This window comes from Poromitra crassiceps (genome assembly GCF_964638095.1).
Source record: "Poromitra crassiceps genome assembly, chromosome: 25".
NCBI classification, from domain to species: domain Eukaryota; kingdom Metazoa; phylum Chordata; class Actinopteri; order Beryciformes; family Melamphaidae; genus Poromitra; species Poromitra crassiceps.
The window spans coordinates 13,496,088-13,523,434 of NC_139649.1; the positions used below are offsets into that span (position 1 = coordinate 13,496,088).

General features: G+C 44.4%; 2 protein-coding genes across 2 annotated transcripts in view; one reads left to right on the plus strand and one right to left on the minus strand.

Moving 5' to 3' along the window:
• LOC310798599 (cytosolic 10-formyltetrahydrofolate dehydrogenase-like) overlaps positions 1 to 27,347 on the minus strand; it is a 34,894-nt gene that overhangs the window by 4,989 nt on the left and 2,558 nt on the right. Inside the window, exons 3-20 of the mRNA XM_083661140.1 lie at positions 25,610 to 25,844; positions 24,497 to 24,662; positions 23,383 to 23,484; positions 22,181 to 22,270; positions 20,075 to 20,212; positions 9,069 to 9,194; positions 8,867 to 8,958; positions 8,211 to 8,358; positions 4,171 to 4,290; positions 3,942 to 4,069; positions 3,075 to 3,225; positions 2,814 to 2,884; positions 2,278 to 2,383; positions 1,989 to 2,076; positions 1,751 to 1,844; positions 1,148 to 1,247; positions 952 to 1,050; positions 682 to 847 (exon numbers count right to left, since the gene is read on the minus strand). Coding sequence (XP_083517266.1) covers positions 682 to 847; positions 952 to 1,050; positions 1,148 to 1,247; positions 1,751 to 1,844; positions 1,989 to 2,076; positions 2,278 to 2,383; positions 2,814 to 2,884; positions 3,075 to 3,225; positions 3,942 to 4,069; positions 4,171 to 4,290; positions 8,211 to 8,358; positions 8,867 to 8,958; positions 9,069 to 9,194; positions 20,075 to 20,212; positions 22,181 to 22,270; positions 23,383 to 23,484; positions 24,497 to 24,662; positions 25,610 to 25,844 — 2,220 coding nt within the window. The remainder of the gene's footprint in view (positions 1 to 681; positions 848 to 951; positions 1,051 to 1,147; positions 1,248 to 1,750; positions 1,845 to 1,988; positions 2,077 to 2,277; positions 2,384 to 2,813; positions 2,885 to 3,074; positions 3,226 to 3,941; positions 4,070 to 4,170; positions 4,291 to 8,210; positions 8,359 to 8,866; positions 8,959 to 9,068; positions 9,195 to 20,074; positions 20,213 to 22,180; positions 22,271 to 23,382; positions 23,485 to 24,496; positions 24,663 to 25,609; positions 25,845 to 27,347) is intronic.
• LOC310798407 (uncharacterized protein) lies at positions 11,186 to 14,891 on the plus strand (the record flags this gene model as incomplete). Its single annotated transcript, XM_083660959.1, has 3 exons — positions 11,186 to 11,249; positions 11,960 to 12,127; positions 14,095 to 14,891. 3 exons carry the CDS (start codon positions 11,186 to 11,188, stop codon positions 14,889 to 14,891), a joined length of 1,029 nt encoding a protein of 342 aa, XP_083517085.1.

Genomic DNA, 27,347 nt, shown 5'->3' on the forward strand with positions numbered 1-27,347 from the left:
CAATAACTGTCAAACTGAAGTCATTCATCTAGTTTGACAGTTATTGAGAGTTGATTTGAGTTAATGAGTTATTAATTTGAGTTGTATGGACCAGTGATGTCACTGGTCCACACTTTAACACTCAATAACTGTCAAATTAAATGACAGACTTCAAAACAGTTTACAGTTTTCTGATATACTACTGATGTTCTAATGATACAAAGCTGGTTGAAAATGGGCGGAGTGTTCCTTTAAGCACAGATCTTATTTCAGGCATCTAACCCAAAACCCATTGACCAGACGAGGGAACCAGACGATGCTAACTTCCAGGCTTTATGGCTTTATGATGTGGTACTCTATTGAAAGCCAGGATATTAAATGATAATAACCATCATGTTCATACATACTTATGTGGAATCCAGTCAAAATGTCACATTATCACTTCAGGATAAGGTCTTCCCATACAGACAGCCAGTGTAGTATTGATCGAATGCACAATAAATATGTAATCAATATCATCATATCAGAGGTGGACCACACTGGCTGGACAAAGATCTGGCTTTCAGTCCGTCAGCCTAACGGTAGACGTGGTCTAACTGTAGACTCGTTACATTCTCATCCCTGTTCTTTCATTAGAAGAGTAGTAAATGTCATTTAGTGTGCGAGTCTAACGGAGCTCATAGGAAGTTAACGTTGCCTTACCCGGACGCTCTACCTGTTTGCCGCCACAAACCAGGGTGGCGCCCTCCTTGATGCCGGTCTGACAATACTCCACCAGTTTGTCCAGATGGGCTTTGTGGTTCTGAGGGCCGTGGTCCGTGGCGCGGTCCAGTGGATCGCCGATCCTCATCTTCTTGATCTCCGCAACCTGAGAGAAAAGACAGAAACCGTGACCAGGTGGAAAACAGCTGTTGCACTGGCTGAGGGGTTAGAACCAGGGACATTTTCAGCTGCAGTGTGAGAGACACGCACCACTCTCTCCACAAACTGGTCATGAATGGTCTCTTCCACAAACAGTCTGCCGGCCGCAATGCAGTTCTCTCCCTTGTTGAAGAACACTGAGCTCATGCCCTGCAACACACACACGGTCCAAATCATTTATAGCACTGGAACACTTTCAAATGTGTGAAAACGGACAAAAACGAACGGTTTTCTCCAATGAACTTACCATGCGCACTGCCTTGTCCATATCACAGTCGCTGAAGATGATGAGGGGGGATTTTCCACCAAGCTCCAGAGAAACCTTCTTCACGTTACTGACCGCACAGCTTTGGGTGGAGGATGACCAACACCAAGGTTATTATACTGTGGTTCACTAAAAACTAGACTTTCTAGACTAGTAAGTGGAATGATATTGTGTGCTGTACTTACAAAACTAACTAAAATAAAACTATACAGAAAATGTCTTTAGTTTTAGTCTTTGTCAATTTGGTTCAATTTGACAACACAACAAGCATGAGGAGGCATCGCTGCATAGTTTATTGAGACCGGGATGTCTACATGACTGAGAGTCAATTGCCTAAAAATACAAAACTAATGAAAAATACAAAACTATAATAACTGACACAGACACACAGACAAATACACACTTAGAACGAGAGACATGTAGATATAGGGCTGGTTCACAGTACATGTAGACTGTTATATGCAGTGATGTCCAGTCCAGTCCTGTTCATTCCAACCAAACACTGCAGCAAATCAGTTCCTACTCTGTGGTGGATGAAGGTGTGTTCAGTGAAATGAGCTGATGTGACTGCAGGTGACCTCTCACCTCTTCATGATGTGCTTGCCGATCTCAGTGGAGCCGGTGAAGCCCAGCTTACGGACGTCAGGGTGGTCAGACATACGCTGGCCCACCAGAGCACCTGGAAGACAATTATCAGTTAAATTATCAGTTCCATGACAATGCCAGTGACTTGGTGTGTGTGTGTGCGTGCGTGGGTGCGCGTGCGTGCGTGTGTGTGTGTGTGTGTGTGTGTGCGTGCGTGCGTGCGTGCGTGTGTGTGTACCTGATCCGGGTAGAATATTGATCACGCCCTTGGGGAATCCTGCCCTGGCCGCTAACTCTGCAAACTTCACAGCCGTCAGTGGCGTCACCTAGAAACACACATTTGAAAAAACAGGAGTCATCTAGTCTCCACTATACAGTAGGTCATCTAGTCTCCACTATACAGTAAGTCATCTAGTCTCCACTATACAGTAGGTCATCTAGTCTCCACTAGACAGTAGGTCATTCAGTCTCCACTACAGTAAGGATTTTCTTGGTGTCCGGTGAGAGCGGAGGGGGGGGGGGCTGACCTGCGCGGGTTTGAGGACCACCGTGTTCCCCGCTGCCAGGCAGGCGGCCGTCTTCCAGGCCAGCATCATCAGAGGGTAGTTCCAGGGAATCACAATGGCACACACTCTGAAGAAGAAGAAGAAGAAGAAGAAGACACTCTGAGAGGAAGGAGAGCACGTTGGTCATTCACTAAACTCATGACAGCGTCTGCCTTGTCAAGAACGTCAAGAGAGACTTTGATGGGTCAACGCGACAATTTCAAAGTATTCACATGTTGAAATTCATTTGAAATCATCAAGACATCTTGACTGAAGTGTACTTTAGACTTTAGTCGCTCCTCATCAGCTTTTTCACACTGGACACACATGAACGTAGCAGTGATACGTTTGATTTCGTGTTTTACAGTAAACCAAACAAGATCAACTACAAACAAACAAAATCCAGCAAGTCCTGCCATGACATTTTAAGAGCTGTGGTCACAAAATGTATTAAAGACAAAACACAAAAAAGATATTGAAAAGGCTCAAAAAGTTGACAAAAGAACTCCATCCCTCACCCTATTGGCTCCTTCCTGGTGAAGGTGAGGTTACGATTGGGCCTGGCCTGATTAATGGGGATGGTGGAGCCCTGTGAAAGGAGAACATTGTATTATTTATATGTATTTATTGATATTCTATTGTTTCTTTACTGTACTTTGTGGTTTAAGTTCCCCATAGGGATCATGAAAATGTGTCTTATGAGTGACACAACTAGACCATGAAAATTCAAATGGGGACATTTTCTCATGCATGAATTGGCTGAAATGAGTCTTTCTTACTTGGATCTTGTCGCACCAGCCAGCGAAGTAGCGGAAGGTCTGGATGGACATGCCCACGTGGGTTTTGAGGGCCAGAGTGTAAACGGCCCCGGAGTCGATAGATTCGATGGTGGCCAGCTCCTCCTGATGCGCCTCCATCAGGTCCGCCAGCCTGGGGAAGGGGGGGGGGGGGTTACGTCATTAAACATGATTGTTAACTGCTAACACAGCACTAAATCACCATAGTATATCTGCTTGTCAATACCAATGACACTAGATTTGTCTTTCAAGTACCCACTAGCAGGAGGAAAATGCATGTATAGTATACTGTAGTCAAACAGCCTGCGTGCAGCTCCTCGGAAATGTGACACGACGCAAATAGCGCGAGTATAATATAAGTTAGATGGGGAGATAACAGGAGAGAGTGAAAGCTATTACCAAGTATGTGCACTACATTCTCTCCTTGGACTAACTTCTAGTCATTGAAACCCTCGTGAAATCACACAATTTTTGACTCATTTTGCTGGGGACTCTCATGGGACCCCTCTCAAGCTGACGGTCGTGTATACAGGACTAGCTCCCGCCGGCAAGGCTCCAAGTTGAGGCTGGTGCAGAAGTACATCATAGCCTTAGAGCTGCACCCTGCTTGGATGGTGAAATAACAGACATTTTGTAACCACTAGATGGCAGCAGAAACACAAAGCATTAGAAAAGATGTAAACGGCAACACACAGCTGCAGCTGTGTGGATATTGGTTTATATCATGTCTATAATAAAATCTCCACATAGCACATGTTATAGTTTCAGGATTGGTTATAAGGTTCGACATGGCTTATTGCAGGTTTAATGCTTGCGCTGTGTGGTTTAGCAAGCAGGAGGTGGACTGACTTGTAGATGAGTCTGCCTCTGTCTCTTGGGTTCATTTTGCCCCACTCTCCCTCCTCAAACGCCTCCTTAGCAGCCGCCACGGCCTTGTCCACGTCGCTTATCTGTGCCAGAGACACGTCGCAGATGGCCTGGAGGAGAGAGGAAAACACAAATGATGAAGACACAAGGCCAACAACACAGACCATAGGCCCCGCCCCCGACTGACTCTCTCTCTCTCTCCTGCCCGTACCGTTCCGTCGGTGGGGTTGATGCTCTTGTAGGTCTTTCCTCCCTCGGCATCGACAAACTCTCCGTTGATGAACAGCTGGTGGGGCATCTTAATGGTCATGTTGTTGACGTTCTTCTCCACCTGAGAGAAGATGTCCACAGTATATGAAACACAGGAGGCGCAGAGGGAGCGGCAGACGGAGAAATGGTGTCACCGTGATTTCAAAAGGGGCCAGGGGCCGTATTACAGTAAGGTGACCAGACGTCCCCGATTTTCGGGGACAGTCCCCGTTTTTGGTGACCTGTCCCCGGCTGGAGCTGTCCCTGAAAATGTCCCCGATTTTCTAATGGCGTCTGTGGATGACTCTAGCAGGCTCATTCTTAACACGTTCACTGCCAACGACGTGCTTACACGTTTTCAGAATCCAGCTGTTGACTGCCAGCGACGTGTTAACACGTCGTTGGCATCGATTTTTTTTTTTTGACGGTGGGATGTGCATCTAACCCTTTTACATCTCTTATATAAGTATTGGACGTGTACAACGTGTACAACCCATTCCACCGACCCACTAAGTGGCGACAAGGAAGTAGGAAGGCAAGCAAAAAGCAGTGTGATCCATTTCCATTCTCATGAAAATGGATTGGCGGAGGCGCTTTCGTTTTCGCGCTGATTGCTGGCGGTGCGGGATTGCAAACTTGCATGGTGGATTGCGGATGGAGCACACTTTGAGGCACGCAGCGTAAATATGACCAGAGTCGCAGGGGCTTCATCGGAGCTCTCGGCCAGGGCTCCGGGAGGCGGGCGAGTCCAGCCGGGCTTCCTCGGGGAGCGGCCACGCAGACAGGCACAGCCAGGCACAGCCGCACAGCGGCAGCGGGGCAGTGAGACTGGTGACAAGCTTGTGGTGCAGCAAGCCATTTTGCCTTGCAAAATAGCACCAAATTGGAAACAGCCATAAAAGGCTTTTAGAATGGGATTTTCAACCCATTCTTTTTTGTTTCTTTTTCGCTCTAATTTAGAGTAATTTAATTTCTATTCAGAAATTTATTTGAGAGGTCGAGAGTATAAGAAAGTGCATTTGCACAGGTAGGAAAGTGCTTGTGACACGGCGCTGCAGCCAAGAAGAACGCCCACGGAGGGAGGAGTTGAGCAGAGGGGAGTTTCCTGCTGTTATGGAGGAAATTACTGTTCAAAACTATTGTTTAGGTCTTACTGATGCCAAAAATGAATGGTTAAAGTGACTGTTCTATCGAATTTCACAAAAAGCTGTTTATCTCTGAATATTTTTTCTGACGCTGAAACCATGCTGTATTCAATTGCTAATGCTTACATAACTACTAACTCTACAAACTAACTCTTTTAGACAGAGAAAGCACACATTCTATTAGTTCTTTTTAGATGATTGGTGTTCACGAAGTCCTAACAGAAAAGAATCCTCGGCTCTCGTAAAATGAGCCTAGAATCCTCAAAAAAAAAACTGGCAGAACCTACCTACAACATTGAAAAAAGGCTGGCAGTCAATGTGTTAAATGACCTACAGCATCCGTTGGGACCAACAATGCCATGCTACCTTGTCGGGAAGGGGGCTAAATAATGAATTTTGAAAAACCGGCATATATGGTCAATTTCAAAGGGGACCCTTGACCGTTCTCATCTCAAGATATCTGAATGAGAATGGATTCTATGAGTCAATGTTTTGATCCAGGCATCCAACAAGTGTTTACATGTTCTGCTGCAGCTCTTTCACTAGATCTTGAACAATGAAGAAGCAATTAGGACTCCACCGAAAATACTTTTTGAGATCTGAGGCTATTCATAAAACATCTGGCGCTGTAGGTTCGGAAGGCCAGGCCAATGCTGCTGGGGAACACATTGACATTTTGTAAAGTGAATGACGTGTGTGTGTGTGTGTGGGGGGGGGGGGGGGGGGGGGGGGGGGGTTGTACTGTTTATTACAGTACAACAGCCATGGACAAAATAAATTAAACTGGAATCATCCCCCATTATTATTTCATAGGTAATAACATTGGATATTTTTATAATATATTGATTGCCGGACTGGAAATGTCCCCGATTTTCATTCGATAAATCTGGTCACCTTATATTACAGAATAGGAAACATATAAGATTGAAGTTTTCCTGATTTCGTATTACAGAAGTAAATCCTATTAACTTTAGGAATCCTATCTTATCTTAGGAAACTCTATCTTATCACTGGTTAGGAAATACTAAATACTCTATCCAACATCAGTTGTCAACTTTTATGTGAGTAACCTAGCAACCAATGCTCCTTTTCGTCATTGTCTGCACTGCTAACTTTGCTAGCTATATGTTAGCCTGCGCTAACTTACCTAAGGTTGACTGTAAGATCAACCTGTTGTTGGCTAGCAAACTGAACCTTCTTGAAGTGTCTTTATCTGCTCAGATAGTTGCTGTTCAGTTAGGAGAATTTGTTGAAACAGTGTGTCTAAACTCCTATTTGATTGCTGTTAAGATCTAAGAAATTCAGAATCAAAGTAGGCTACATGATCTCACTACTATAAGGTGATAAGGCGGAGGGGTTCTGCGCGGCACACAATTGGTCAACTATGCGAAGCACATGTGCGAAGTGTGCAGCGCTATAACTGAGCACGCGAAGCACCCGAAGCCAGAAATGAGCACACGGAACTCGCAATATTTCTAGTATTGCTAAACTAAAGAAAGGCAGTTGGTGTTTAGAAGGGATGGTTGAAAAGTTAAGATGGCCTAACGGTTATCCTACAGTTAGGAGGCTTTTGTAATATACTTTTCCTAAATTAGGATAGGAACATTGAATTAGGAACTGTTAATCTGTAATGACTTAAAAAAAAAAATCAGGTCCAGTGTTGTGCATGAATTTATTGAACGCGCTAAAAGAGCGCTGTTTATTGAACAAGCTCATATTTTGGTGATCCATGAACTGAGCTCAGCTTTTTGCAAATACATGAACGTACAGTGAGCGTTGTTAACACCTGCAGGAGGGAGTTCAATTACGCTATCGCTCTTTTCTCGCTTGATAATTGCCCATTGTGTTTACATGCGTGTGGTAATTGACATTAAAAAAATGCTTTTGCTGTCATTTCGCCGTGCTGCCTCTGTCTCCCTCCCTGCTTCTCTTCTCTTCTGTTCTCCTCTCTGTCTACCGCGGGTGGGGCTTGGGCAGCTCATATGCAGAGACACACGCACACGCACACACACGCACACACACACACACACACACACACACACACACACACACACACACACTACGGGGAGGTGTTTTTGGGCTGTGTCAAGACAGCAACAGAACCCAGACTAGCAACGGAAATACCGCAATATACTTTCAGAATAAAGATGTTCAAATTCTCACCTTTGGAGGAAAAAAGGGTAGCCTATTTCAACTAACGAAACAGCAAACCTTGTATCAAAAATACTGATGTTAATGTTTCACCCTGCTCCCCTCCAGCCGCAGACATAGACAACAGCTTTGGTGGGAGTTTTGTGCCCTCGGCCATAACTGCCCTAAACAGTCTAAGCAAATAGTTCAGAGACCTGCGTGTGGTGTTTCTATCATGTTCCTCTTGTTGCCTGTGTGTGTGTCTATTTGTTCAATGTTTGATGTACAGACTCTGAAAACAAATGTCCTCTAAGGAGGACAATAAATTATGAATCTGACCAATTAACCTGAATGAGCCGCGACTTTGTGAAAAAGAAAAAAGAAAAAAAAGGGGGGGGGGGGGAATGAACATGAACTGCTCATTTTTGGGGAGTGTGATTTTAGTTCAAAATTCAAAATTGTATACCATGAAGTCGTGAACTAGTTCATTTTAATCTGTGTGATCTGAACTTTGAGCTAGCTCTTGTAACGTGTGAACTTGCACAACACTGATCAGGGCCTAACTCTAATTACCATGGTTACCAAACAGTTAGCAAGTTAGGAGGTTTCTGTAATATGGCCCCAGGACACCAGATCTGACGGAACTATCCCTCGTTCTAACTCAGTTATGGCGTTTAACATGCATCGACCCTGAACCCAAGGAGCTTGAGTAACCGGGCAGACGTACATAGTCAACGACCAGCTCTTCCTCGTCGTCCTCCCCGCGGAGCTTCCTGACACACATCTGGATGAAGTCCTGGAAGGTGGTGTTCATGTATACGTCCTCGTTCTGCAGCTGGCAGCCGCTGGCCCGCAGCTTCACCTCCTCCACCAGCCTGAAGACAGGGAGAGAAGGATGGAGAGAGAGAGAGAGAGGGAGAGAAGGATGGAGGGAGGTGTGGGGAGTAGGGAGTTAGGCAGTCTATCAGGCCAGTCTATCTCTTCCGCAATCTTTGAATGCTCCAGAGACAGTCTGCACTTCAGCCCATTAAAGGTTGGCCAGAGGAAGTTGTCATCTTCTGATGAAAAAAATGCTTCCGACCGGAAGGATTGATTGATTGATTGAATTTATTATGGATATAAAAGACAACCAAATCCAAGGGATAAACATGTAAAAGTGTGAAGACTTTATTTCCAACATGGTCCCTGAAAGGTCGTCACAAACACATGTAAACAAAAACGAGGCAGGTAATTGGAGAAACGTGTCTTTTTGAAGAGACTAGGAGTTAGGTATCAGGGAGAAAGAGGTGAATGCTTTATGTACGTTAGTTTATTACTGTCAATACGTTTGGATACTGGGATACTAGGCAGGGACATGACCATCTTCTGATGATTTTTCATTACCTGACCACATCCATGGAAGCGGCACCAGACTTGAAGAAATCAGTGGAGTCCTCGATCTGAGCCACGTTAGTCAGAATGCTCTGCCACACCGCCTGTGAGGAGACACACCGTGCAAGGTCAGCGTGGGACAGCTGAGGGACCTGCCAGAATGAGACGATGTTATTGCCCTTCCATTCTTGGCGGTCAAGGGAGGAGGACCCACCCTCATCTGTCCAGCGAAAGCCTTCTCTTCCTCCGTCAGCTCCACAGCAGCGTTCCCCCCTGAGCGGAAGTACTGCGCTGCGGCGATCATCTTCCCATCCTCAAACTGAAGATTCTTCACCAGCAACTGCAGAGAGAGAGAGACAGAGAGAGACAAAGAGAGAGAGTGTGCTTAGTTAAGGTGAGCAGATGTCCCTGATTTTCGGGGACAATCCCCGTTTTTGGTGACCTGTCCACGGCTGTCCCTGAGAATGTACCAGATTTTCTACTCCTCTTCTGCGGCCGATATTACTGTATTTCAGAGGCTCCAGCGGGGTAATTTTTAAAGCTACGGTGAAGATGCTTACTGTATATCATATGGAACTAGAAGACCTAATGAGTCCATTAGTACCAACCGTGTTGTGCTAGTTTGTCAAGAAGGGGGCTAAACAATGCTCCAAAGTTAGGCTAAATTTTGGCGAGGAAAAACTGGCATGGCCATTTTCAAAGGGGTCCCTTGACCTCTAACCTCAAGATATCTGAATGAGAATGGGTTCTATGGGTAGTACCCATGAGTCTCCCTTTTACAGACATGCCCACTTATTCTAATCCCATGCAGTTTTTCGCACAAACAAAAAAACATCAAGTTTTATTGCTTGCAGTATAAATGTGTTATTATTTGCCTATTCTATTTGAATATTTCTGCATACTGGGGTCCCTAAACAGGATTGGAATATCTTACAAATCACAGCATGATTTTTCCCCCTATGGCGTTCCTCAAGCTCTTGGTGTCGTATTTTGGAGGGACATCACATCAGTCAGCCTGCACGATACAGTTACAGCAGTTACCATGGTCAAAATACATGAAACCAGAATTGTCCCCCTTTTTTTTTTTTTTTTACTTAATAATATTGGATATTTCAATGATATATTGACTGCCGAACTGGAAATGTCCCCGATTTTTCATTTCAGAAATCTGATCACCTTATGCTTGGTCGAAATGAGAACCATGAAGTAATTGAAAGAGGAATTGTGCAGTGTACCCTCGATACCAGATACTTGATACACTGGCTATACAGCGCATTGACCAGTGGGGGGCAGTAATACACCGTGAAGCGCCTAAACTGCCGCAAAGAAGAAGACGAAGAAAACATCTTGCGACAGCAGCTGCAGCAAAAATAATAAGCGAGAACAAAAACGGTTTGCACAATGGCTACCGATACACTACAGACATTTAACGTTTTTCTCACGGAGAAATTGACCTTAGCTGCCGTGGACATATTTGGATTTGTTGAAAGGGCAATAATACAGTACCAGGACGAGGTCTATCGGACGAAGCAGGAGAACCAGAGGCTGCAGAGGCTGTTGGATTTGGTTTACAACCCAGAGATAAGGCTGCACAGATCAGGTCTGTCCCATAGTTTGTACTCTTTACCCTGACCAGATAGCATTTTATTCGCACTTTTTGGCAACTAGCTAACAAAACCAAATCAAATCGTATTGTGTTGTTAGGCCGTTTGTCTCAGGAAGATGTCAAGAGGAAATACAAACCTTCCGGTCAATTTTCAAAATAAAACCCTTGTTTGAAGTTAAACGAGCTTTTTTTTTTTTTTTTTTAAATCGCCTAGCCTCTGAAGCATTCTGGCTAACTCTGGCTAGCTTTACTTGGATGCCACCCCTGGCATATATCTAGCCTCATCGCGAGACTCATCAATTTTCTTGAATGATGATGATGAGGCTATCGCATATCCAGATTATTTTTTGTACTATATTGAACCGTGTGCCACGGAGGGTCGAGAGTCTGCAGGTTTTCATTCCAACCGAACACTACAGCGGATTCCTCATCTTTGGTAATAAATAAATAAATAAATAAATACCGGATGAAAACCCTGGTAACAACCCTGCCATGATGAGAGGCTAGGGCATGCCCATCGAGCAATTGCATTTGTGCCCATGGGCGTGTCGGTCTTAAAACGAGATGTGGTCTGGGCCGAGTTTTGCATACCTGCCACCAAATGCATCCCCACCCGTTCAAATGAATTGGTGGGCGTGTCCTACCCTATCATGTCCCCACCTCACCGGAGCATAATTATTTATGGCAACATAACTGTTTTTAAAAATGATATAATCCCCTGGTAGATGTCACCTCCAGGCCAGGGGGCGTCTGCCCTGGCTCATGGAGACCGACGTTGGAGCGACGTCGGTACAGGTGATTTCGAAGGCCTGGGGGTCTCTCCTTGCTTATGGCGGGGGATGCAAATCTAGGCGGTTTGTACCTGCTGAGATTTGCATCCCTGTTTTTAAGTTAAAACAGTCCCAAAATGGTGATGATGCAATTCTCGGCAGAGATGCAGAACTCAGCATAACACAGAAACCTGGTCTAAAGTCTAAAGCACAGTATTTTCCTGCTGTTTTAAAGGATGCATTATTCAAATAGTAAGCGCTCTTTCTCTCTTTTTAAAACACACACCCGCGTCACCGTTACACAATGCCAATGTACACACACGATGTACAATGTACCCAACACACACACACTTTCAGCCGTCAAGAAATGTCTGCAAATTAATTTTTTCCATCCCGGGAGACTGGGGCTTATTACCGGATCTCCTGTCCAATCCGAGAGGGACCGCTTGATTTTTGGCTGGTGTGAACCAACCAGCTGAAAAATAAAACAATGTATCATTCTCGCAGGTGCGCACCAAGGAAGCGGACTATCAGGTGTGAAATATGTTTTTATTAAATTCAGTACTACAATTGTTATCTACAGTATATGCCATTATCCGCTGCTGTGACAACCAGGCTCCCCCATGGGGACCATTCACATTTAATCAAATCTATATCATGTATGATCAGAGAATTGTTATTGTAGCTGGCAATAATAATAACATCACATTTTCCTATCCATTGTTACAGACTCAGAGCAGATCGCTGTCCCTACATCTGCAAAGGACATTTCCCTTAATTTGCGGCCAAGTAAGCAGGAATGGATTCCCAGTGTGCGCCAGGAGGAGCTGGGGGCCTTGCCCATTAAAGAGGAGCAGGTTGACCTCTGCTGGACCAGTCCTGTGGCGGAGTGCTCAGGTCCCGAGTGTAGCAATGAGAGAGACCACTTAACAGGAGCCATCACAACAGGACCACATGCCCAAATCAAGACACCATCAGAATGGGACGACAACCCAGTCCCATCCTCTGTGGAAGTCCCAAATTGTGATATTTGCAGTGAGCCATTTCTGGAAAAGGCGGACTTATCGTGGCACCTTAATGCGGTCCATAAATCTGTCAGCTGCCACGTCTGTGGTAAAACGACGCCCAAGAGTTATATGATACGCCACATGCAAACGCACTCCATGGATAAACCGTACGGTTGTCCTATTTGTGGGAACAGATATAAAATGAAAGCTCACGTTAAAGAACATGTGAGGACTCACACTGGGGAAAGGCCTTACAGCTGCTATATATGTGGGAAACGTTTCATCAGATGTACCACCATGAGTAAACACGCTAGAATAACGCACAAAGAGAATAACCCGTACAGATGCCCGCACTGTGGCCAGCGCTTCCCTCTGCTGGTTAAGTTCAAACAGCACATGAGGGGCATGCACGGCATCACCATGTCCATATGAATGCTGCTGCTGTAACACTGACGATGCCGACCACCGGTGTTAAAGCTCAGCCATAACAATCAGTTATTGTCAGTCTTTTGATTATTAGTAGACCTCACTTGTCTAGATACTGTACTTAATCGACATGTGCTAACTACTAGGGATGATTGATTCTTTGTTGGATCATCTTTGTTGATTGCATACTACATGGTTCTGCAAAGTGCCATTCATGTTCGTGATATCTTTGGAAAGGTTCATGGAAGTTAGAAATACTGAGGACTTCATGTACAAAGTAAACCTCAAAACTGCTTTTTGAGTATGTTTTTTTTCTTTCTTTGTTTAGATTCATGTGTAGACTGGGTCCTTCAAATAATCACATCTCCAGTGCCTTCATTATTTGATGGAATTATTTATTTTTTGAACAAATTTATTGTTGGTGACCGTTCGACTCCTTGTGGATTGTCTCTGTAATTTATGTCTACATGTATCTTATTTGCTTGTATTTCAATTATTGTAAAACACTGCTTAGTAACCGTTTTGAGAAGTGTTACACTAATAAAGTTTTTAGACAATCATTTTTGTAGTGCTTTCATTTCATATTTGTGAGCAATGTGATTGGCAATGAGTGTGGTGGTAAAAACTTAATTCTGAAAAGAAAAAGTTACCTGCAGTCAATTACAATTTCCTCAAGTTTGCCAAGATGGTTCACTATACAGGACTTTTCAGATTTCAAATGTGTTTTTAGTCGTTCTTACTCCATCTTGTGAAGGACTCTGCATAAGTGGTATCTTGGTCAAATGTAAAAATGCAAGTTGCCTTCAAAGACAATCCAAGGCACACTGTAGGTTGAAATAATTAAAATGCCTTTATTCTACACATTAAAAAAAAAAGTTTAAAATGTTTTTAGTCATATTGATTTTGGCTGGCATTTCCAACTTACTGTACGCTTCTGGTATCTCGATCAATACAGCACAGGTATTAAGTATTGCTTTAACACTGACTAAATGCCTAAACTTGGTGACCTATAATGCCTCCAGACCTATGAGTGGTTTTGTAGACTGCCCACTGCTGGTCAGTGTCACATGCAACAAACTTTATGGGCTGGTTGCTCAGACAGATTAAGATTTAAGAGATTTAATTTGAATTGTTGTCTCCACTGGTATAAAGTTTTTTGTCTAGGTGTAGGCTGAGCAACCTGCCCTACAGTATATGTCCAGACATTCTTACATCTGCTGGTCACTATTCAACTAAACACACACACAATTACCTGTGTGGACCGTGGACTGTATGGACTTATAGAAACACAGGCATAGTGCAGATTTCGACACTTGACCTGTACTGTAACTGTCACACACACACACACACACACACACACACACACACACACACACACACACACACACACACACACTGATGTGTAACACGTCTCCATTCCCACCCTTGCAGACGCCAAACCGCCACCTGTAGCCGCATCGGCCGTCGAGATTCCGCCCAATCTCGCGCCCAAGTACCCGGAGGAATGGACCCCCAGCGTGGGCCAGGAGGAGCCGGGACCCTCGCAGGTTCAGATGGAGGCGAGGGAGCAACTCTGGACCAACGGAAACCAGGAGCAACCTTCGGCGGAGGACAGCGACGACGGCGACGCCTTGACCAAAGAACTCATCAAAACGGTCCAGCAGTTGGAGCAGAGTGCGGCGCTGGAGACAAAACAGGAGCCTCACCTCTCCCCCGTGACGGATCCGGACTGCTCCGACGACAGCGAGGCCAAGAGGTGCAGCACCACCCTGTACCGCTGCCACATATGCAACTATATATTCACCAAAAAAACGGTGCTGACGTGGCACCTGAAGACGCACGAGAACAAAATGCCCGAGAGCAAGCCGGCGGTGAGCCAGGGGAGCTTCGACTGTCACATATGCGGTAAGCAGATACCTTGCCACAGCAATCTGCAGAACCACATGAGGGTCCACACGGGGGAGAGACCCTACAGCTGCGGCACCTGCGGGAAGACGTTCAAACTGAAGGGACACATGACGGAGCATTTGAGGACGCACACGGGGGAGAGGCCGTTCATCTGCCACATCTGCGACAGATCGTTCAACAGGAGCTCGACCATGAGGAAACACGTCTTCGTCAAGCACAAAGAGCAGAGGCCGCACAAGTGTGCGGACTGCGGCGAGCTCTTCACCGAGAAGCTGCTGATGAAGAGGCACATGCGGAAGGTTCACACGATGCCCGTCTAAAAGAGAACTGGAAAGTAGGGATGGGGTATCGTTTTCCTATTTATCCCCGATACCCGGTGCTAAAACGATACTCTTAAAACGGTACCGGTGCCTGAACCGTGATACTTTTTTAAAGTGCATTTTGGATTTCAAGCGGTGCAGCTCCAAACGATAACGTGAGTGAAGGAACCTCGTTATATTGCGATGAAGGTTTGCGTAAGATCGGCGCAAGCGAATCGGTGTGAGGAGAGTGAAGAGATCTAGAATAGAACTATAAGGTGATACGGGCCAGACGTATTTTCTCTCTGTTCATAGCCTCTGGTGAGTATTTCACTGTGCAACATTGGGACCACCAGCTCTATTTTAATGTAGTAGTGTGACCATCATTCTTAGGAGTTCAAACTTTCAAACTGTATAGTCAGTGTATATGTATGTGTATGTGAGTGTTTTTTTCTGGTGCCAAAATTCCGTTATTAACCTGTTGTAAACCAGGCAGGTATGTGAACTTAATATGAGACTTGAAGAGATTTAGGTGTGCAATTGGACAGTGGACATGCATCACTGTAGTATTTTGTGTTTCATGTATCAGTCACTGGCATAAGCTCCACGATGCAGGAGTATGACGATGGGGGAGTATGTACAGAAAACTAAATGTCAAATCACAACATGGACTATCCGAGGGCTGTCATTTACTTGTAAATACTTGGGGCAAGACACTGTGGGAAATGAGGTCCAACCTTAGTAACGTGCGTTTCCTTAACCTGCAATCAATTGAGATTTCCCCTAAGCAACAAGCCCCGGTCAGGAGGAACCAGGAAGCCTCGCCGTTTAAAGAGGAGGAGATGGAGAAACATCGAGAGCCGTGGGTTTCCAATTCAGTGACCAAGACCTGCTTAACTACCTGTTGCACCATCACAACAACCAGGGCTGGATTAACCTACCACAGGGCCCCTGTGGGCACACATGTCCTATTGGGCCCCCCCTCTTCTTTATGCGCACCACCTACACACTGTAACTCAAGATACTAGCCTACAAACACTACAAATGTAAAAACCTTTTACACGTTAGAAATAATCGGAAACTCCGTTTTAGCTTTTACAACCTGAGATTTCGTTCAATCTAGAAGTTACTCATTCAGTTTGAGAGTGATAAAGAACCAATTGTTGATTGATAGTTTTAGGAAGCGGGGCTTCCCTTTGTTTAGAAGTGGATTGCAGGTGGTGCCGGCGTGGTGGGGAATGAAGGACCAAAACTTGGGTGTTAAATGTTGAAATGTATTGAAAAGGTTTAGCTGTGTTTCTGTGCCTAGATAGATCCACTGCCCCACCACCAGTATATAATTATTAATACTCTGTAGCTGCCGGGTGATATTCTCTAAATGCACGGCAGATACAGTAAACATGCAATCAATAGGTGGCAGTTGAATAACTGTGGTTGGGGCCTCTGTAAAGAAATCACGAAGGAATCAATTGGAATTAGTGAAATGTTGCTAAATGCATTGAACCCGGGCATGGGGCTATATTTTGGGAGCCCTGGGGGAATGTGCCCTGCATGCCCAGTTGGTAATACAGGCACACAACAGAATGCCCTCCATCCATATGTCTTCACCTGCCACTCTGAATTGGTCAAATATGGAGGATTCCTCTCAGTAAAATATATCCACCAGTCAGCCAAGCTTCACTTGTACAGAATATATCTTTGAAAGATAGCATCATTTACGGGGCGTCTGGGTAGTGTAGAGCAGTGATACTCAACTGGCGCGCCCCTGTGTGGCCGGCAATGGAATTGCAATTTTTTTTTTTTTTTTTTTTTTTTTGCAGTGCACCTGAACGCAACATGCAAGATACCCGCTGAATAAGTGTCCAAATGTTCATGTCATTCTGGCCAATACTCCACTTCTGTTATAGCATTTCAGTCTGGAATATGGAATATCTTTCAATAATCTATGATTTAGCTGCTAAATTGTCAAATACCGCCGTCTGCTCGCTACCCAGGCACTTATGTATGTACTTAACCTAACTAACTATCCGGTGTGCACAACATTGTCAGACTAAACTCCGGCTGACACCCCAAAAACCTACAATCCGCGACAGAAAAATGTATATTGTTTGTTTATTAACTGGCCCCTGGCCTTCTATCATTTCACGAAAGTGGCCCCCGGGCAAAGCAAGTTGAGTATCCCTGGTGTAGAGGTAAAAGCACTCGCCTACCACCGCAGGGGCAGACCTGGGTTCAATTCCTGGCAGCGGTACTTGCGGCTTGGTCAGACGTTCCTACAGACACAATTGGCTGAATGGCTGTGTCTGCAGGTGGGAAGCCGGCGGGGTATGAGTCTTGGTCCCTGCACTAGTGCCTCACCTGGTCGGTCGGGGGGCACCTGTTCGAGGGGGAGGGGACCTGGGTGGGGTGGGGTGTAGCGCGATCGTCCCGAGACCGGCCCGCGACCCGGCCTCCCTCCTCTCCATTCCTCGGGCCCAGGACCCGGCCGGGCTCATGGTTAGATAGAATCCCTTTTTTTATATATATATAATTGGGGTAATATTTGGTGTGATAATCAGAATGTTGTAACCTTTTATTTTAATGTTGTGCCATCAATCATTTACTAAGACTTAGTGTCACTTTTTGTCAACTGATGGATATGTCATGGGTTTGCAAATGAATCATCTTGACACACTGTCAATATACAGTTAGGGGGCAGACTTGGTTGCAGCTGTTTCATACAGTTTCTGATGACAAATTATGCATTGCTAATATATCTATTGCACACTTAAAGTTCTATCATACTGTAGGTCGTCGGCGGAATTCTTTTTAAGCATGATCGGTTAAATACATCCCCGTTTTATTGGCTGAAAATAATGGAATACAATTTGTGCCGTTCATATTTGATTTCACTGTACTGTAACTCAACAGGACAAATTGTCTCACGTGACGGGAGGAGAAACGTCAAAGGTTGAACTCTTACGATGTCAAGTTTTCAAAGCATTTACACGGAGGAAACCACTTCAGCGAGATCCGATTCAAGCCAGAAAATCCAAAAGCATGTGCAAATAGTACATAGTAAGATGTACTCTCATTTTGCCACCAAGAGTAATAAAGTGGTTTATAACAGTATCACATTTAAAGTGGTTTATAACGGCATCACATTTGAAATGTTCTAAACGCTAATGATGTAAAAAAGAAAAGAAAAAAAGACTCAGTCCTACGTATGCATCTGATAATCTCATTTTATCATATACATACGGTGAGCCCCTCTTCTTCTCTTTGATGATTTATTCAATTTCTCTTTGTCTCTGACCCCATAATGACTATTTCATAATTTTACTGTAGGTTGAAGAGTTATGGGCATATCCCAAAGTGAACAGGGTCTTCAGCATATCACTGCTGAAACTGCCAGCAGCATTAATACGCATAACGCAGTTGTGTATATTCTATTTTATTCGTTTAGTTATTATTAGTCTATTATTTTTACTACAATTGTCTCTACTGTGTGTTTTTTTTACTGCCCATTAATGTTCCATGCATGCTTACACTGTAGTTGTGTGTTTTTCCCCCTGCTGAGTCCAATTACTTATTTTTTTTTATATTTACATCACTTTGTTTGACTATTTTCCCCACAAGTATAAATAAAGTTTCTCAAACTCTTACTGCCTCAGTTAACTAATGTAATGGTCCATGATTGAGCAGTTGACCACAATGCAGTAGCTGGTATGCTGCCATCGCAGGACGAAACCAGCCGAGTCAGTCCTGTTAATGTATTACTTTTGACTGGCGGAGGTACCGTAACGCCAGGCTTCACCACACGAGTGTCACATTCTTTCTGATTGGTGGAGCTGAATTGGGGAACTTTGGACTTGCATGGCTGTGAGGAAAAGGTTGTGACGAAACTTGGCTTCAGACTGCACTCTAGGAATGAACACACATTGAGTTCTCATGCATATCAGTGAGTGGGACAAAGGCAGTAGAAGTAAGGCTGGAGAATCAATATAACAATTGTTTTCAACTGTGTGGTATCAAGGTGCAACAGTATCCAGCTGATTTCACTGATTGCTCCTGTCTGGCTGAACGTGTGCTAATCGAAATTAGCTGCTGCAGTCTTGAGTCTTGCCGTCTACCTGAGAACCACTAGAACAGTGATACTCAACTGGCGGCCCGCGGGCCACATGCGGCGCGCGGGCGCCCCCTGTGTGGCCCGCGATGGAATTGCAATTTTTTTTTTTTTTTTTTACAGTGCACCTGAACGCAACATCCAAGATACCCGCTGAATAAGTGTCCAAATGTTCATGTCATTCTGGTCAATAATCCACTTCTGTTATAGCATTTCAGTCTGGAATATGGAATATCTTTCAATAATCTATGATTTAGCTGCTAAATTGTCAAATACCGCCGTCTGCTTGCTACCCAGGCACTTATGTATGTACTAACTTAACCTAACTAACTATCCGGTGTGCACAACATTGTCAGACTAAACTCTGGCTGACACCCCAAAAACCTACAATCCGCTACAGAAAAATGGATATTGTTTCGTTTATTAACTGGCCCCTGGCCTTCTATCATTTCACGAAAGTGGCCCCCGGGCAAAGCAAGTTGAGTATCCCTGCACTAGAAGGTAGAGGACTTTGGCTATACCCGAACCCCATTCAAAAGAAGTCACTCCGGGTCCGACATTTATCGGATCTGTCCACGTCCGGGTCTCAGCTTTCTAACAATAGACGGGTCCAATCGGGTCTGGGCACACATTTACCGGCTCCATTAGGGTCCGGGTCCATCATTTTGGACCTGTGAAGACCTCTACTAGAAGGCTTAAAAAAATCTCACCTGATGTTGAAAATGCATTGCATCGTACACATAACGCTTTCCCAGACTGTTTTGTCTCAGTTGTAAATCTGCTCAAACCGGACAATTAGGCAGGACGCTGTGTGACACACTTAAAACGATAAAACTGAGATTATCCCACTGATGATAAATAATCTTAAAGATTCATCTTCTCTGACCGTCGCTCCTGTCCGGAGCAAGCCTCCGATTTCTGATGAAGATCGTATAGATCGAAACGTTAAATCCAATAAATTGACTGGGAGCAAGTCTATAGGATGTGCGGACTCTACTTTTTCCTTCAAGTCTCTGATTTCCCCACGATTGTTGGGATGGCAAAATCTGGTGGAAATCCGGGCCTGATCTAGTGTGTCCTCACCCCGGTGTTGACTTACCGCCTTGCCGTCGTTACCAAAAAGCACCAGGCCCGCCTTGGCGACGATGCCGGGCCGGCTGGCTCCGGGGATCTCCAGGGGCTGACCGTTTGCTGCGGTGCCGTTGTCAATCAGAGTGGAGCCGTAGAAAGTCACTCTCTACAGGAAAACGAGCACGTCAAAAGAGAAAAATGCGAAAATTCAATATCAGTCACCGATCTATCCATCTATCTATATATAATCACAACTTTTGTCTATGGACAAGACTAATAGAAACAAGACGACCTCAAATGACACTTTCTGGAGATGCTGTATTGCTGTTTAACAGGAGACTTTTTGTGGGCACAGTAACAGAGATGCTGTATTGCTGTTTAACAGGAGACTTTTTGTGGGCACAGTAACAGAGATGCTGTATTGCTGTTTAACACATTGAATGCCAGCCATGTTTTCATTCCTGTAGGTAAGTTGTGCCAGGGGTGTTTTTGACGATTCTGGCTCATTTTAGAACAGCCGAGGATTCTTTTCTGTTAAGAATTCATGAACACCAATCATCTAAAAATAACTAATAGAATGTGTGCTTTCTCTGTCTAAAAGAGTTAGTTTGCAGAGTTAGTAGTTATGTAGATATTAGCCGTTGAGTACAGCATGGTTTCAGCGTCTGGAAATTTATTCAGAGATAAATGGCTTTTTGTGAAACAGTCACTTTAACCATTCATTTTTGGCATCAGTAAGACCGTCAGACATTCTAAACAATAGTTTTGAACAGTAATTTCCTCCATAACAACAGGAAACACCCCTCTCATTCAAACTCCTCCCTCCGTGTGTCTTCTCCTCCTTCCTCCTAACAGCGGGCGTGTCAGAAGCGCGTTGTGCTGCCTGCCTGTCTGTCTGCGTGCCTGCCTGCCTGCTTGCCTGCGTGCGGGGATGAGTCTGAAATGGATTACTGTAAAATCGCCAAGCCATTTCCTTGAATGGCTTGCTCCCGCGGTGTGTGTGTGTGTGTGTGTGTGTGTGTGTGTGTGTGTGTGTGTGTGTGTGTGTGTGTGTTCGCGCGTTGCTCCGCGGCTCTGGGGGGAAGAGATCTCTGTCCGTTCTGTGTGTGTGTCCGGGCTTCTGACTGTAAAATCGCCAAGCCATTTCCGCGGGAGGCGGCTGCTTTTGGGTCCCGTGGCTGTGGCTTCTCTCGGTCTCTGTCGCCACTTAGTGGTCGGTAAAATAGATTACACACATGCTCTTGCTCCAAATAGTTATCTCGAAGATGTAAAAGGGGTTGATTGATGTCCCACCGTCAAAAAAAAAAAATGTTTATGTAAGACGAGTTAGCTCGTCCTTGGCACTTAAGCGCTGGATTATGTAAGACGAGTTAGGTCGTCTCTGGCACTTAATGTGTTAACAGGAGACTTTTTGTGGGCACAGTAACCGTAACCAAGATGTACATTTGATGTCAAGTGTTTGCTCTAAAAGCAAATGAAGCCCCATTGGGTGTGTGTAAAAGCTCAAACAACAGTCAGTCCATATAGTGTCATTGGAGCAGTTCCAAAAATGATCACTTATAGATTTATAGTATCTTCCATACGTTAGATTCTAGTGATGAAATATACTTAAGCCATGCAAGTATTTATGCATTTATGTATTTATTTATTACATTTATTTATACAGGGGGAGTCTCACTGTTTTCCACAACTCTCTTTTCCAGGAGTGCCCTGTTCACATTCACACCTGGAAGCTGACCAGTACAACCACAGTCTGATCTGCTGGCCACTGAGCAGCTCCACTGGAGCGGTTGGGGTTAAGGGCCTTGCTCAAGGGCACCTCAGTGGTGGTAATGCATTTATATGCCTTTTCGCTTTCCCCACCAAGATTTATCCTGTCGGTCCCAGGGATCGAACCGACGACCTTTCCGGTCACAAGCTCGCTTCTCGCTTAACATTACAGTGACATCTCTAGTGGAACCATCTACTATGACTGATTTGCTGCAGACAGCCAGTGGGCCGAGTATCTGCTTACCTGTCCATCAACCTCTGCCCAGGCACCAGTATCTGCTTACCTGTCCATCAACCTCTGCCCAGGCACCAGTATCTGCTTACCTGTCCATCAACCTCTGCCCAGGCACCAGTATCTGCTTACCTGTCCATCAACCTCTGCCCAGGCACCAGGCACTTTGTCGTTTCCCCTGATCCAGTTGTGGAGCGCTTCAGCCGACTGGTTCCAGTCAATCTGCCAACAGACAGAGAGCCATGGGAATTTATGATCAGTCTCTTCAGCTGTGACATGCATACAAAAAAGCTTGTTCTCCGTAAAATCACCACGATATATTAATCATAGCCACACCCACGTTATGCTAATGAGGTCAATAATGACGCTAATAATGCGTTCATAGAATACCGCAGGGATGCTGGTTCATAAGGGGAAAAGTGAATGGGATTTTTGTTTGGGGATTTTGGTTAAATGCGTGAAATAAGGTCCGTGGTTAACAAAGGTTTATGAAACAGCGGCGTTTGTGTTCAGCAAGATCATCTTCACAAACGAAGACCACTTTTATGACTTTTGGAGCGTTTTCTGAAAATCGTATTAAAAAAGCGCATTTACGCTTCAAAAGTCATAAAAGTGGTCCTCGTTTGTGAAGATTATCCTGCTGAACACAAACGTCGCTGTTTCATTTCACTTTCCCCCCTATGAACTGTAAGCAGGGGCGGACTGGGATCATAATTCAGGCCGGGCATTAAATACCAAGCAGGCCAGGCCGATATGGGCCGACGTGCGTGCCGGCGTCCGAAGGGCGGCGGCGAAAAATTTGGGCCGCGTTTGAAGCTCAATTTGGGCCGTTTGAAGCCCAATTTGGGCCGTTTGAAGCCAGATTTGGGCCGTTTGAAGCCAGATTTGGGTCGTTTAAAGCCAGATTTGGGCCGTTTGAAGCCCAATTTGGGCCAAGTCCAATTTTACAATGAGATGCACCCACTTTAACCCTGAATAAAGTAATAAAACCACTAGTAACCACTAGTTTTTTTGCAGGCCAGGCCAGGCCAGGCCACCGGGCATTTGCCCGACGTGCCCGATTATGCAGTCCGCCCCTGACTGTAAGTACTACTTCCGGACTCATTCCTGCTGTACGCTGTGTCTTCACATAACACATGGGCGGTGTTAAGAATGAAATCAGTATCTTAAAGTAATAATAATAATAGTTATAGTCATTTCAAGAAAATCTGTTTAACCTCTCTAATATGCAAATGTGTGCAGCAACGTGCTCTATAGGGGGGAACCTGTGGTGTAAGTATGACATTTTCAGTCTTCAGAGGGATGTTCTCCGTCTGGGTGGACTCCTGCATTACCTTGGAGTTATCTTTCTTTTGGATGCACTCATATGTAGCTCCTTCCGTTGGCTGTGTGATCCTTGGGGCCTTCCCTTCTGCAATCAGCCTCACCGCTTCTACCTGGAACCACAGAGATAGTATATAACCCATATGGGGGAGGTGCAACACCGTATCAGTCAGCCTCACCGATTCTACCTGGAACCACAGAGATAGTATATAACCCATATGGGGGAGGTGCAACACGGTATTAGCAACACCATGGCTTTCCGTTTGTGCTATCTTTATGGACTTTGCTATCACAGTGTTTGTTATGTTGGGAAACTCAGGAGGGCATTTGAGTTGAGGCAATTGAAGGTGCGGCGACAGAAGGATCCATAGCATGTTATATTGATCGTTTTTCACTAGGGTTTTGCAGTTTGTGCTGCATAAATATACAGTATCATTATGCAAATACGGTGAATTTAATGTCAGATATTCTCTAAATGCCCTTCCAGTGTTGGGAGGGTTACTTTTAAAACATATTCCAATACTGAGTACTGAATACATACCCTAAAATGTCATTTGTAACGTATTCCATTACATTTGTCAAGTTAAGTAACATTATTCATTTTGGATTACTTTTGGAATACTTTAAAATCGTTTTGCTGAGCCCATTGGTCCGGGTCACTCTGACTGTATGCGAGGGCAATGCGGTCACGACGCGCACTCATGTAATGTTGCCACCTTCTTCAGCACGTTTGTAAATGTTCTTTATATTTCCGTGTCAAAAACGCATTCCTGTCTTGTGGTGTGTGGCAAGTGCACAAATTGTTGCACCTTTCTTTTTCAATCTGTTTACGTGAAGTGCGTGTGCCTCATATTCATTTAGCAATTTAATTAAGCAAATAAAACAAAACAAACAAAGTAATCCCTTAAAATAATCTATTTTTGAAAGACAGTAACTGTATTCAGAATACCACCCATTTAAACTGTAACTGCAATGGAATACAGTTACTCATATTTTCGATTTTAAATACTGTTTTTTTGTATTCCGTTACTCCCCAACCCTGTACCCTTCTAGTTCAGCTTGTTGCTACAGATGAGCTGCGGCTGTTCCTTCTATTGGCATCGCCTTGTCCATCACCAGACTTACGGTGCCCTTGACTCCCTCTGGGAAGAGAAACCTCTTGTAGATGGTGTTGACAGTGTCATTGGGTTCCACATCGCACTCCCTCTGCAGCAGGATTGGCCCGGTGTCCAGTCCGTCATCAGCCCAGAACACTGTGAACCCGCCCTTTTTGTCACCGTGGATCAACGTCCTGTTTGGTCAGAGCCAATAGGTAAGAGCCTGGGCTGATATGATCATACATAGCTACCAACAGGCATGGGTGCATGTTAGGGCTGCACGATATGAGGAAAAGCTGCGATGTGCGATAACACTGTTCAATATTGCGATGACGATATGACCTGCGATAAATAAATAAAATGCTATAAACAAAAATATTAATGGGTAGGGGTGCTCCGATCCGGCTAAGCCACGATCCGATCCGATTCCGATTCCTGGGGTCACGATCCGATTCCAGAATCGATTCTCAATTCCAACGATTCTCGATTCCAGAATCGAGAATCGATTCTCAATTATGTAGTTTTATATTGCAATAACACACAAAGGTAAATCTAAGACAAAAAATGACAAATGTATTAATGCTGAACTTCAAATTCAACTTCTGAAGTATTACAGTGAGGGCCTAAATTCATTTTGCAATATGAGTGTGTTAATTTAAGCATACGTATCAGTAAGTGGCACGGGATTCTCAAAGCCTGTGTTGAGGGTCATACGAACAAAAATGCACTCTTGAAGCAAAAAAAAATCCAAAACCAACAAGTTAATTATTTACATTTTTACTTCAATGTAGAACAGTCATTTCTTACACATGAGATTACTTTTAGCCTTTTAGTCATAACGATTATTGAAAGATATTCCATATTCCAGACTGAAATGTTATAACAGAAGTGGAGTATTGGCCAGAATGACATGAACATTTGGACACTTATTCAGCCGGTATCTTGCATGTTGCGTTCAGGTGCATGTTTGCGATAACACGTGACTTTTGCGATGTGTTCATCGCGCGATTTCATATCGCGATGACGATGAAAATACGATTAATCGTGCAGCCCTAGTGCATGTTTTGCATCAATCCTTGAACCTAACAGACTGTCACGCTTTACCTGCCTGGTGGTGAACCATCGCCTGTTAGAAGCTTACCAGTTAATAGCCGAGGCACCCCTGTGGAGAGGCAGCAGGGAGGGGTGGTAGATGACGGAGCCATGCTTGGGGTGGTCAATGACTTCCATGGGGATGAACTGGGAGCAGAAGGGCATGACGTTGAGCTCGGCGCCCGTGGCTTTGTACTGGGACACCACCTCCGGGATGGCCTGGCCCTTCACACGCCAGCGGGGGAACTTGAAGACGGGCACGCCATCCTTCTCCGCCTCAGTGGCTGTGAAAGACAAAGACCAAACGTTCAGAATTGGGTGTCAAGACAACAATTGGTGTTGTTGGTCACTTGGTTACACAATTAACTTTGCTTTATCCTGGTGTGGTTTCCTTAGTAACGGTGAGTTACATTTAGTTTATGATATCGGCTGTAAAACCTAGACAAAAAAAGAGACCTGATTATGGGCAGAAGGAAAGCTAGAAGCTAACAAGTGTATCCCTCCCTAAATAAGTCCCAATTCATTGACGTTGATTGTCTCCATTCTAAAGTTCTAAAACTTGGGATGGAAGGTAGCAGGAGGAAGGATAGAAAGGTTTCAACCACAAACAAGACAGAAGTGCTAAATAGCATTTATACGATTATAACTACTGTTGTTGTGCGGAGCAGCCATCTTGGATTTTTTAGGTCGGGGCTGCTGAGGCGCCTACGAGTTTGGAATGGGAAATACCAGCTCTAGTGACGTCACGTCCCAGCTCATGAACTTTGAACCGGTAAGATTACCAGTTCCCAGTTATAAAGGAATGCACGACAAAGGCTCCTCCCACTGTCTCCACCGGGCTGTCCGAGCCGCAGCAAGCCGTGCAGGGTTTCTCAAGAGTCAGCAAGCCTCCCCTGCTGTTTTATTTACTGCATAAGGTTAACATTATTACTTCATTCACCGGCCGGAAACAAAAATTACAACCAGTTTCACGCGGACGTGATCTCCTCGCCGATGGTGTCATTTGCTGATGTAGGGAAGATGTGATGCATCAGTATTCAATTTAGAATGTTTCATAATCAGTTACTCTAAAAGTTCCTCGTAGCTGCTTTAAAATAACAATACAAATACATTTTTAATTTCACTTGTGACTTTAAAGTTGAATTGAATTCCTGTCTCAAGACGAAAAGTTGCATAATTGTTATAAGTGACATCCAAATACATTCATTTGCGGCTCCTGGTCATTCTGCAATGATTGATATGGATTATTGCACAGTAAATCCCTAGCTACAAGTTTTATTGCTGTACAATGTCGTGATATCAAATGTGAGGAAAGGACACAAGTGATAACAACACTGCAGCTTGGACACAATCAACTCTAGGCTAGAGTTGATTGCAGTATTAACAGAATATAACCAGACTTGTCAGCTGGTTATATTCTGTTAATACTGTTTATATCTGTTAATATCTTAATCCTTTTATAATATTTTATAATCTCTTTAGATCCTTTATATCAGGGATACTCAACTTGCTTTGCCCGGGGGCCACTTTACTTAAATGACAGGAGGCCAGGGGCCAGTTAATAAACAAACATTAATATTAATTCATCTGTAGCGGACTGTAGGTTTTTGGGTCATCAAGAGTTTATAGTCTGACAATTGTGCACACACAGGATAGTTAGTTAGGTTAATTTAGTACATATAAGTGCCTCGTAGGTGTTCTTAGTTCAAATATGTGGCTGGTTGCCTAGGCAACCTGCGGTGGAAACATTTTTGTTTTCATCTCTTTTCTTCCCAGGCTTTATTGCT